The 12,611-nt window shown below is 37.7% G+C and overlaps 1 protein-coding gene across 1 annotated transcript in view; it reads right to left on the reverse strand.

Moving 5' to 3' along the window:
* APPBP2 (amyloid beta precursor protein binding protein 2) overlaps nt 1-12,611 on the reverse strand; it is an 84,380-nt gene that overhangs the window by 14,013 nt on the left and 57,756 nt on the right. The window contains exons 5-9 of the mRNA XM_055257593.2: nt 7,308-7,476; nt 5,061-5,150; nt 3,027-3,094; nt 2,843-2,948; nt 1,698-1,822 (exon numbers count right to left, since the gene is read on the reverse strand). Of these exons, the coding sequence (XP_055113568.2) occupies nt 1,698-1,822; nt 2,843-2,948; nt 3,027-3,094; nt 5,061-5,150; nt 7,308-7,476 (558 nt within the window). The remainder of the gene's footprint in view (nt 1-1,697; nt 1,823-2,842; nt 2,949-3,026; nt 3,095-5,060; nt 5,151-7,307; nt 7,477-12,611) is intronic.

Raw genomic sequence — 12,611 nt, forward strand, 5'->3', positions numbered from 1 at the left:
AACCCGGGAGGCGGAGCTTGCAGTGAGCCAAGATTGCGCCACTGCACTCCAGCCTGGGTGGCAGAGTGAGACTCCGTCTCAAAAAAAAAAAAAAAAAAAAAAGAAAAAAAAGTTCTGTTAACTAAAGTTTTCGGGATTCTAATCCTGTTCATTATGTCTGCTGACTCAGAGGAAATATTTCCTTATGTTTTGTAATTTTTAATGGTGAGCTCATTTTAGGTAAAGCTTCGTCTATGACATGTCTGTATAGTTTGGGTTGACAGATAATTATTTCCAAGTCTTGCATTTTCTCTCACAAGGCATCCCAGGAGAACCAGCAGCCCCAAAGTGCTTTTTAATATTTTTCTGTTTGCAGATCCTGATGCATTATCCCTAAACTCAAGAGTGGTACAGGTAAATAATTATGTTTTGTGAGGCTTCTTTTTGGGTTCAACTGTGACACCAAGCTCAGATGGCCAACTTTCCCTGTCATCTATTAATTAGATAGATGTCCACCTGTCCTTTCCCTGGGGTTGTAGTCCCTTTTTTCTTCTTTTTTTTGGAGACAGAGTCTCACTCTGTTGCCTAAGCTGGAGAGCAGTGGAGCAATCTCGGCTCACTGCAACCTCCACCTCCTGGGTTCAAGCAATTGTCTGCCTCAGCCTCCCGAGTAGCTGGGATTACAAGTGCCCACCACCATGCCCGGCTAATTTTTGTATTTTTAGTAGAGACGGCATTTCACCATCTTGGCCAGGCTTGTCTTGAACTCCTGACCTCAGGTGATCCACCTGCCTTGGCCTCCCAAAGTGCTGAGATTACAGGCTTGAGCCACCAAGCCTGGCCGGGTTGTAGTCTTGACTTTGCTTCATGTGAGGGTTTCAGTTCTAACTCCCAGCCTCCTATAGGCTGTTTCTTAAACTAAGGTTATAGAAATCTCTAAACTTTCCCATCACCCCAGAGCAGTTATACCACAGGCCATACTTAATCCTTTAAATTTTAGTGTCCATTATTGGCCCTTGGGGGATTTCCCCCTCACTCTTGCAAGCTCAGTTATATATTTAAAAAGACGATTGTTATTCAGTATTTCTATGTGTTCTCACCAAGAAGTTTTTAGGTTATTAAGTCTGCTACTGTATTACTCAAAAATTATTGAAGGAAATACTCAAAAGGTAAGTTATATTCTACATGAAAATATACAAGTCTCAATATTAAATCACATAAAGGCTAAATGAATAACCTATAAATTAGTATAATTTTATTTATTTATTTTTGGAAACAGGGTCTCACTCTGTTGCCCAGGCTGGAATGCAGTGGTGTGAATATGCCTCACTGCATCCTTGACCTCTTGGGCTCAAGCGATTCTCCTGCCTCAGCCTCCAGAGAAGCTGGGAACACAGGCATGCACCACAACGTCCAGCTAATTTTAAAAAATTTTTGAGTAGACAGGGTCTCAAACTCTTGGGCTCAAGCAATCTTTCCACCTCAGCCTCCCAAAGTGCTGGGATTACAGGCGAGAGCCTCTGCACCTGAAAACTGGTATGATTTTAAATGACTTCAAGAACATTTTAGGCATTCTGTTAAAGCTCCAGGAAGACAAATTCAATCTATAAAGTATATCAAGTACTATTATTAATGTAATAATAGTTCCCTAATGGGAAAAAACAAAATAAAACAAAAACAGTATTTCCTCCTTCAGAGAAATGGAATGTGGAACTTACAGTGCATTGTCAAATTTCCCAGAGCTATACTGGTGGACATAAGAAGAGTAGGCCAAATCTTCATGAGCTGTTGCTACGTGGATATTTTTGCCACCAAACACTGACTGTCTAATGTCAAGGGCTGCCTGAAAGAATCATAAAAATATTTGTCAATACTGTAGAAAATACCACCTAGTTAAATTAAACATCCTAGTAATTTAAATATACATCTATACGCCTAACACCATAAAATTTTGAAGCCCAGAAAGTCCTGCTGTATTTAAATTAGAGAACATGAAAGTCACCTAGAAGTCCTGAATTTCTGAAGATAGAGTTTGTCTTAAAAGGCCACGGCTTAATAATAACAATAATAATTATTCCTATGTCTTGAGAATCAAGACATTGGGAATGTTTTTCTCTGTTTCCTTCTTCAAAAGTGAACCTTAGGCCAGGCGTGGTGGCTCACACCTGTAATCCTAGTACTTTTGGGAGGCCAAGGTGGGTGGATCACCTGAGGTCAGCAGTTCAAGACTAGCCTGGGCAACATGGTGAAACCGCCTCTCTACTAAAAATACAAATATTAGCCGGGCATTGTGGCACGGGCCTGTAATCCCAGATACTCGGGAGGCCGAGGCACGAGAATTGCTTGAACTTGGGAGGCAGAGGTTGCAGTGAGCTGAGATTGCGCCACTGCACCCCAGCCTGGGCGACAGATCAAAACTCTGTCTCAAAAAAAAAAAAAAAAAGTAAACCTTAAAGTCAACTATGCCTTGTCTACAGCAATGGCATAATACATCATTTACCTGAGAATAAGTAAGAAAGGCCTAAAATAATTACCAGCCATCTTTGTGACTACAAAGGCAGCTTTAGTGACATTTGCTAAATCAATAACAAAGACAAGCCATTATATGGGTAAATAAAAAATGGAAAACTACTCCCAAATATGAGCTCACAACCCAACAACTCCTGAATGATTCTCTTTAATTCCCAAAGCATTAACTTTCACACCTTCTAGGTAATACTTAATAAAATAAGTATGCAACCTATATTGGTGGGCGGGGTAGTTGTCAAAAAGTCATTTTTAGAGAGTGGTTTTACACCACAAACAAATACAGGTCAGCAAGTCAATATAGGTTGAAAGAAAAAAAGGGTAACCATTAACATACCTGATAAATTGCAACAGACTGACAGATATTATCTACATTGAGTAAGTAGAACCCATAATCTAGCAGTGTATCAGAATATTTTGGGTGTTTGGATCCAAAATGATCCCTATAAAAAGACACAAAATTATTAGGATATAAAGTATAGAGACAATTTAAAAGGATATTTTTAATAATAATCACCTACCGTGCCAAATACACTGCATGTTTAATTAACTGTTCTGCCTTCTTAAATTCACGTTTTACTACACAAGCCTAAAGATAAAGTGAAAAATGGTTAACTCTCAAATAGTTCATCAGTGTGCTAAAATACATGTAGTTTATATACTCTGGCTATAATAGTTAATAAGAAAAAAACCCCTCCAAACATAAATACAAAGGTTCTATTTGTAATTTCTTTCCTTCCAAGTACTTAAAAATTCTATTATAAACAGATCTGTATATAAGCTGGGAAAATTATAAAGTTTAAAATTTTGACAGTCAGTCCTAGTACAAATCTGTCATAACAAAGTTACCTTACAAAGCTGGTATACCCCCATTTTCCCCTATTATTAAAATAAAACAATGGGGGCAGAATTTACCACAGCATTTTCTAAGGTCCTTATATCCCAGTCCTGGAGTGGCTTACAACAATCTTTTGTTACTTTCATTTAATAATTTTTAAATGCATAGAATTTCAAGTTTTCCTATTAATTCTTTTCTTAAGAGACAAGGTTTTATGTTGCCCAGGCTGGACTTGAACTCTTGGCTACAGGCATGTGCCACTGTGCATAGCTCTCAGTTATTTCTTAAAATATTTTGATCCATGATTATAGCTAGGCATTTTTTTAAAACTCTAAATATAATTTGCATATAGAAATATAAATCTTGCGCCGGGCACGGTGGCTCACGCCTATAATCCCAGCACTTTGGGAGGCCGAGGTGGGCGGATCATGAGGTCAGGAGATTGAGACCATCCTGGCTAACACGGTGAAACCCCGTCTCTACTAAAAATACAAAAAATTAGCCAGGCGAGGTGGTGGGTGCCTGTAGTCCCAGCTACTCGGGAGGCTGAGGCAGGAGAATGGCGTGAACCCTGAGGGGCTGAGCCTGCAGTGAGCCGAGATTGCACCACTGCACTCCAGCCTGGGCAACAGTGAGACTCCATCTCAAAAAAAAAAAAAAAAAAAAAAAAAAAAAAAAAAAAAAAAAAACCGCAGAAATATAAATCTTGCATAAACATTGTTGTCTTTATATTAAATTAATATTCAATTATTTCAATTAATTAAAAACATAAGAATATCCCTGTTCTAGCTCTGATAACTTAAATATTTATGCTGTTTACTTACTCTAAAATGACTGATTTAATAAATTTCAGAGAAATATTGGACTCTTCCAGATCTATAATTTTGGAATCTATTTTCTAGTTGAATTTCCATAAATAAAATCAACCAAAATGAAATATTCAAATCTGAAAACTTCTGGGTAGAAAAATGTATCTGAAAAGTACATTAATGCTTTAAGGCCTCACTGCACCAAAGCAGTAGTTTTAAAATACTACTAAATGTCCTCAAAGAGTTAACGCAGGCCAACCGTGGTGGACCTGTAATCCTAGAACTTTTGGAGGCTCAGGTGGGAGGATCGCTTGAGTTCAGGTGTTTGAGACCAGCCAGGGCAACATAGTGAGACCCTGTCTCTATTTAAAATAAAATAAAAATGTAAAAGATTTAATGCATTTATTTACAGAATAAGAAAACACTAGAGAAAAATCAAGTAAGGACTGCCTAGCAGGTCAAGTATAGCAAGCTGCCTTGCTGTGAGACTGCAATACTATGACAAAGAGATTTAACACCAGGCTATCCTTTAGCAGAAAAGTGACCAAAGTTCACAGGATTTTGGCATAAGGAATTCTGGTTGCTATAAATATTTAAGAAAAACAAAAACAAACTCAAGCCAGAATAGCACCCAAATACTACTTTGATCTGTACTTTAGTGCACTGAAACAATGATCAAAATGAATTATTTCACTGGTTTTCTTGGTAAAGAAAAATTAGCTAAAAATCTATGTGTGATAGTTTTAGTTAGAAACCAGATTTCTAAAAATGAGCACATAAACTTATAAAACACACCTATGTCTACGGAGTGTACAGATAACTAAAATGTTAAATAACAGGTTAATTAAAACAAACTTAAAGCCTGATAAATCCTATAATTCATTTAATAATTTTAACATTATATTTACCTTAGAAGCTTGTCTTAAGACATCCACCACAACTTTCACTGGCAAGCCTGCTGTAATTTCTTTCATTGCCTCGATGCACCATTTGTATGCCTAAAAAAATTATTTATAGAAGAGACAGAACTGTGGTAAATCAAGTCGACAATATTTAACAAGATGACTGCAAAATTTTTCTACAAGCATTTAAATAAGAACACACACAAAATATTACAGTTAGAATTTTCTGAGGCTAAACTTTCTTCAAAGTATAAATCTATTATATTATTTTTACTCTTAGTATCTACAGCTTGTCTGAATCAGACCTTGTGGATACATGACATATTTTCTGGAAATCAAAGGTATGTTCTCTCTTGCCCAGAAGCCTTTGCACATACTGTTCCCTCTGCCTTAAAATACATTCCCCCTTCCTCCAACCCCTTAAACTCATCTGTCTTGCAGGGTTTCCTGTGTTTTCCTATACATTCCATCCTCCTACTGTAACATTTGTTATTTTATGTCTGAATTGTCTGTTTAGCTGAGTGCTTACTTTGTCCCAGCTACTGTCCAAAGTATTTTATGTGCATTAACACATTTACCTGACAAAACAGCCCTATAAGATATGTCCTATTAGGGGAAACAGGTGTAAAGGGGTTAAGTGGCAGGCAATGTGCTAGTATCTAGGTATGAAGTGGGAAACAAAACCAAAAATGTCCTTCCTCTCCTGGTGCTTAGTGGAAGAAATAAAAAAGGCAAAATAAGTTATCTTAGGCTGGGTGTGGTGGTGCATACCTGTAATCCCAGCACTTTGGGAGGCTGAGATGGGAGGATCGCCAAGCTCAGAAGTTTGAAACCAGCCTGGGTTACAACATAGTGAGACTTTGTTTCTATCAAAAATCAAAAAAATTAGCTGGGCGTGGTGATGTGCATTTGCAGTTCCAGTTACTTGGTGGGGCTGAGGTGGAGGCTGCAGTGAGCCATGATCATGCCACTACACTCCAGGCCTTGGTGATGGAGTGAGACGCTGTCTCAAACAAACAAAGACAAGTGTGGCCATGTGATTTTTTCCCGCAATTAAAATATGAGAAGTGAAATGTGCCACTTCTGGAAGAAAAGTCCAAGAGCCAGCAGTACTTCTCCATGAAGTTTCTGCCCCTGTGCCCAGGCTGGTAATGTTCTAGATAGATATGTTCCAGATAGACCCAAAACCACACTGTGTCTTGATCAAAGCGTAGATATAATGTTAAGAACATCCATAGCCATCTGAAGACAGGGATATATTATGAGCCAGAAAGAAACTTTCATTGTTCCAAGCTATTGTGGGGTTGATATTACCTCTGCATAGCCTAGCCTAGCACACAAAAACATGGTGCTAATTCATCAAACCATGTCTGTAAGATTTGTGTACTTTTCTGTAGGTATCAGTGAAAAGCTTATTTGTCACTAGAAGACTGAACTGTCAAAATTATCCAAGACTTCAACATTCCTCACGAATGTGCTGAGAGCTGCAAAGACATGAATAAGGCACAGTATAAACCCCTAAACCCAAATGTAGAAGGAAAATAACCGTCAGGCTGGGCATGGTGGCTCATGCCTGCAATCCCAGCACTTCGGGAAGTTGAGGAAGGTAGATCACTTGAGCCCAGGAGTTTGAGTCCAGTGTGGGTGACAAAGCAAGACCCTGTCTCAAAAACTACAACAAGAGGCCCATCCAAACAATTTAGGCAAACATTTGGTTAAATTAAAAGAAAAACAACAAAAGAAAGGGCTCTAAATTATACATGTATATATTTCAAATTCACCTCACAAATACTCCTTTTGTCTGATTTTTTATTTTTTTTGAGACAGGGTCTCACTCTGTCACTCGGGCTGGAGTACAGTGGTATAAATATGGCTCACTACAGCCTCAACCTACTGGGCTCAAGGGATCCTCCTGCCTCAGCCTCCCATGTAGTTGTGACCACCACAGGTGTGTGCTACACATGCGGTTAATTTTCTGTAGAGGCAGGGTCTCACTTTGTTGCCCAGGCTGGCCCCAAACTCCTGGGCTCAAGTGATCCTCTACCTTGGCCTCCTAAAGTGCTGGGATTACAGGCATGAGCCACAGTGCTCGGCTTGTCTGATTTTGAATTTTCCATTACAAATGTGTACTGCCTTATATAAACCTAATATGTAAAAAAGATCTGTAATAAAAATAAGAGAAGACTATTTGATTTACCCTCTGTTTTTATAGGTACTTATTGGTCACAATGAAATGTACCTTAAAACACTTACCTCATCATAGTGACTTTTTGCAAATAGGAGTGCACACAGTTCTCCATAGAGTGCAGCTTTATTTGCTTGCTGGCCATGTTTTGATAGTTTATCCATATATGTCTGAGCTAATTTAAATGTTTCTTCACCCAAATGATATTTGCAGTTTCCATTTCGCACATGAAGCAACCTATAAAACACCAATAACATTGCTTCATTTTTGATATTTCCAGCTTGGCAGACCTGATGACCTCTTACCAATCACCTGAATGACTTAAGGTAATTAAATGCAATTACAAGGCAGCATTTGAAAAAAAGTGTGTGGCCCAAATTGGAGTTGACCTCATGCCCATAAAGACGTACATGCTCTTTCCTGAAAGCTTCCCATAATTAATCTCATCAATTGTTGATTCCTTATCTTCTCTAAATATTTTATATATTTTATGTACTCAGCATGTACTGCATCTAAAAAAATGACATTTACTTTTTGTTTCAAATCCACAAGTAATATAGCTTCAGTATAAGAAACTTGGAAAATAATGAAGAAAATAAAATCAACATAAAATATCTTCTTTTCTTATTTTTAGTATAGTCTAACACTTGATCAGCTACCACTTATTTCATGATGCTTCATAATGTTCATTTTTTTCCAATAAGATAAATTTACCGAAAATAGCAGTAGTGTCAACTATTTCTTTTAAAATCTTTATCCTCTATAGTGGAAATACTGAGTTCTTTAAACAAATTAACTGTACAACTATGCTGACTATTTAATGATATGCCAAAATAGTACAATGCTTTAGATCAGACTGGTCTAGATAGCAACAGACTGTGTATCTATATAGACTGTACAAGATAGGCAAATAGTGTTAGGACTGGACAAATATTTATTTATTTATTCATTCATTTATTTATTAAATGCTAGCTAGAACATTATGTTCACGTATCAAGCCAATACAACTTTCTGAAAATGGTCAGCCTGAGAAGGAACAAAGGTATAAAAGCTATTTAAAAGAAAACCAAGGATGGAGAGGTTAAGTATTCCTCAGGAGCATCAAATCAACAGACACATAAAATTTATTTTTTCTATCTATACTACAAATATTAACAGATTAGTAACCCATAATGAGAAAAATTCAGACAATCTTTTAATCTCTATCATTCCTTTGTATAGTCAGGGAAACACATTAACTTCAAAAGAACCAGGACTAATCAATAAAGTGATGACTACTATACAATGACGGTGTGTATCCTCCCAACACGTACCATACAATTATCTGCAAAATCTATTACCATAAGCAGCTTATGTTCTAGTGGTGAGAAGGGTATTAGCGTGGGCAAAGATACAAATACGTTAAGACTTTCATGAGGATAAATGCCATAAAGATGATAAAGAAGTAGGGTAATATGATCAAAAGATTCTGAAAGGAGGTATTTAGGGTAGACAGGGAAGAATTCTCCTGAGGTAGTAACATTTAAGTTGACACCTAAATGATGACACTGTAGCCAGCCAAGTGAAGATCTGGTGGAGAAGCATGTTTCAAAACAGAAGGAACAGCAAAACAGAAGGAACAGCCCCTGAGAAGGGATGGGGGGAAATCCTGGCATAGTCAAAGGAACAGAAAGAAGGCCAATTCATCTAGACTATAGTGAATAAAAGATTATGTAAAGAGAAATGAGAAGGGAGAGATAAGCAAGATTTTATAGCACCTTGCCGGCCGTGGAAAGGAGTTTTGTTTGCAACAGTAAGGGAGGTAATTTGACTTATGCACTATCTAATATAATTTCCTGAGATGTTAGAAATGTTCTACACTTGTGTTGCTCAATTTGGTGGCCACTAGCCAAAGTGGCTACTGAGTATTAGAAATGTACCTAGTGTGATTGAGGCACATTTTACTTTTAATTAATTTAAACTTAATAATCACATATGGTTAATGGCTACCATATGGGACAACGCAACTCTATCAAGAATGCTCTGGCTACACTGTGGCTATAGCAAAGCCAAGACGGGAAACAAAGCAACCAAGGCAGAAGATATTGTAACAGTCCAGAAAAAAAAGTCCTTGAGAAAAAAAGGATTAGTATTTGAAACACAGATTTGATAGCCAAATGGTTGAAAGAGAAAAAAACGAGAAACCCATAGGTTGAAAATTTAGAGAATAAAAAGAACAGTGCTTACTTCTCATTTCCACAATGCTAACAATTTCCTTCCCAAAGACCTTCACCGTAAGTATTCTCCCGAAATAACAATCTGTGGAAATTATTTAGTAATTGGCACATGATGAGGTAACAAAATAAACATTGTACGCCAGAAAGGCACAGCTTGATATTTTCTCCAGTCCCTGCTGAATGTCTATTTAAACAAAAGGGCAAATTAAACGTATGGAGACTCTTTAGGTTCTGTGTGTCCATCTGGGCTGACACTAAGCAGTATACTGAATCCAAGGAACTTGTGGTCCAACTTATTACGGCCTAATTTTATCCCAACCTTCTGCCTAAGGAAAATGCAGGTTCTCAAAATGTGGCACTACCATGTAAACACAGTATTTTACTTTCATAATAACATAAAATTACGTCTACCTGATCAACACCTATTGTCAAGAGCAATTACTATTTGACTGTACTATTCATTGTTTGAAATGAAAAATATACAAATGTGTACGTCATTAGTTTACTAATATATTTACCGTAAGACTGAACATGACTAGTTAGAGCCTCATCAGCCAGACATGATAAAAGTAAAATACAATGAAAGTGAACCTAAAGGAAAAGAATTTCTCTCCTTCTGGTAAGTGTCTTTTTCTTAGAACTAGTTTATCCCAGCATTTTGGGAGGCTGAGGTGGGCGGATCACGATGTCAGGAGATCGAGATCCTCCTGGCCAACAAGGTGAAACCCCATCTCTACTAAAAATACAAAAAAAAAAATTAGCCGGGCATGGTGGTGCGTGCCTGTAGTTCCAGCTACTCGGGAGGCTGAGGCAGGAGAATCGCTTCAACCCGGGAGGCAGAGATTGCAGTGAGTCGAGATCGCGCTGCTGCACTCCAGACTGGCGACAGAGCAAGACTCCATCTCAAAAAAAACAAAAACAAACAAAAAAAAATTGGAAATAAACGATAGCTTGAAAGGGGAGAGCTGCATAATGAAAATAAAGATCGGTATGGGTTTAATAATTTTTTTTTACTATGGTGAAATATATATAAAACTTTGCCATATGAGCTATTTTTAAGTATACAATTCAGTGGCATTAATTATATTAACTATGTCATGCAACCATCGATACTATCCACTTTCAAAACTTTTTCATCATCCCAAAGAAAAATTCTGTAAGCATTAAGCAATAGCTTCCCCTTCTGCCTTACGCCTAAGTCCCTAGTAACCTTTAATCTGCTTTCTGTCTCTATGAATTTGCCTGTTCTACATATTTCAGGTAAGTGGAACCATACAGTATTTGTCCTTTTGTGTCTAACTTATTTCCCTTAGGATAAAATTTTCAAGGTTCATCCATGTTGTAGCATGTACCAAAACTGGCTGAATCATTGTATGTGTATATATGTAAATGCCAAAGTTTGTGTATCTGTTTATTTGTTGATGGATCCTTGGATTGTTTTTATCTTTTGACTTGTGAAAAATTCTGCTATAAACAGTAGCACACAAATATCTTTTGATTCCTTGCTTTCAATGCTTTTAGGCACATACCTTGGAGTGAAATTGCTGAGTCATACAGTAATTCTATGTTTAGCTTTTTGACAAACTGCCAAACTGTACTCCACAGCAGCTGTACCATTTTACATTCCCAGCAACAGTGCACAAAGTTTCCAATTTCTTTTTTTTTTTTTAAATGCTCTCTCAGCAGAATCACTTGATTTCTTCTCATCCTTGCCAACAGTTATTTTCTTTTTTTTTAATTGTACCCATCTTGGTAGGAATAAAGTGGTAGCTCATTATGTTTGATTTGCATTTCCCTAATGCCGAATGACACTATCTTTTCATGTGCTTACTGGTCTTTTATGTATCTTCCTTGGGAAAATGTCTATTCAAGTAGTTTGTCCATTTTTTATTTTATGAGACAGAGTCTCACTCTGTCACCAAGGCTGGAGTGCAGTCGTGTGATCAAGCTCACTACAGCCATGATCTCCTGAGCTTAAGTCATCCTCCCACCTCAGCCTCCTAAGTAGCTGAGACTACAGGCCAGTGCCACCACACCTGGCTGATTTTTTAAAGAATTATTTTAATAGAGACAAGGTCTTGCTGTTTTGCTCAGGCTGGTCTCAAACTCCTGAGCTCAAGAAATCCTTCTGCCTCAGCCTCTCAAAGTGCTGGGATTACAGATGTGAGCCACCATGCCCAGCCTGCTCTTTATTTTATTAATTAATTAATTCATTAAATTTTTAACAGAGTTTCGCTCTTGTTGCCCAGGCTGGAGTGTAGTGGCACAATCTTGGCTCACTGCAACCTCTGCCTCCTGGGTTCAAGTGATTCTCCTGCCTCAGCCTCCAGAGTAGCTGGGATTACAGGTGCCTGCCACCATGCCCAGCTAATTTTCGTATTTTTAGTAGAGACAGGTTTCACCATGTTGGCCAGACTGGATTTGTTTTTTTTTTTTTTTTGAGATGGAGTCTTGCTCTGTTGCCCAGGCTGGAGTGCAGTGGCACGATCTCAGCTCACTGCAACCTCTGCCTCCTGGGTTCAAGCGATTCTCCTGCCTCAGCCTCCTGAGTAACTGGGATTACAGGTGTGCACCACCACGCCTGGCTAATTTTTTTTTTTTTTTTCAGTAGAGACAGAGTTTTATCATGTTGGCCAGACTGGTCTCAAACTCCTGACCTCAGATGATCTCTCTGCCTCAAACTCCCAACTGCTGGGATTACAGGTGTGAGCCACGGGGCCCGGCCTCATTTTTAAATTTTGTTGTTTGAAGTTGTAGTTCTTGATATATTCTGGATACTAGAACCTTAATTGACATATGATTTGCAAATATTTTCTCCCATTCCATAGGTTGTCTTTTTATTTTCTTGATGTTTTTGATTTACAAAAGTTTTTATTTTGATTAAGTCCAACAAATCTATAGTTTTACTTCTTCCTTTCCAATACTGATGCTTTTTATTTTTCTTGTCGAATTTCTTCTGCTAAAGCTTCCAGTACAATGTTGAATACCACTACTGAAAGCAGGCAACTATGTCTTGTTCCTGATCCTGTGGGGGAAGCTTCTAGTCTTTCACTATAGAGTATGATGTTAATTGTGAGTTTTTCATAAATACTCTTTATCATATTGAGGAAGTTCCTTTCTATTCCTAGCTTTGTGAATTTTTTTTTTTTAATCATG

Source organism: Symphalangus syndactylus, chromosome 20, assembly GCF_028878055.3.
Source record: "Symphalangus syndactylus isolate Jambi chromosome 20, NHGRI_mSymSyn1-v2.1_pri, whole genome shotgun sequence".
In the NCBI taxonomy this organism is placed as follows: domain Eukaryota; kingdom Metazoa; phylum Chordata; class Mammalia; order Primates; family Hylobatidae; genus Symphalangus; species Symphalangus syndactylus.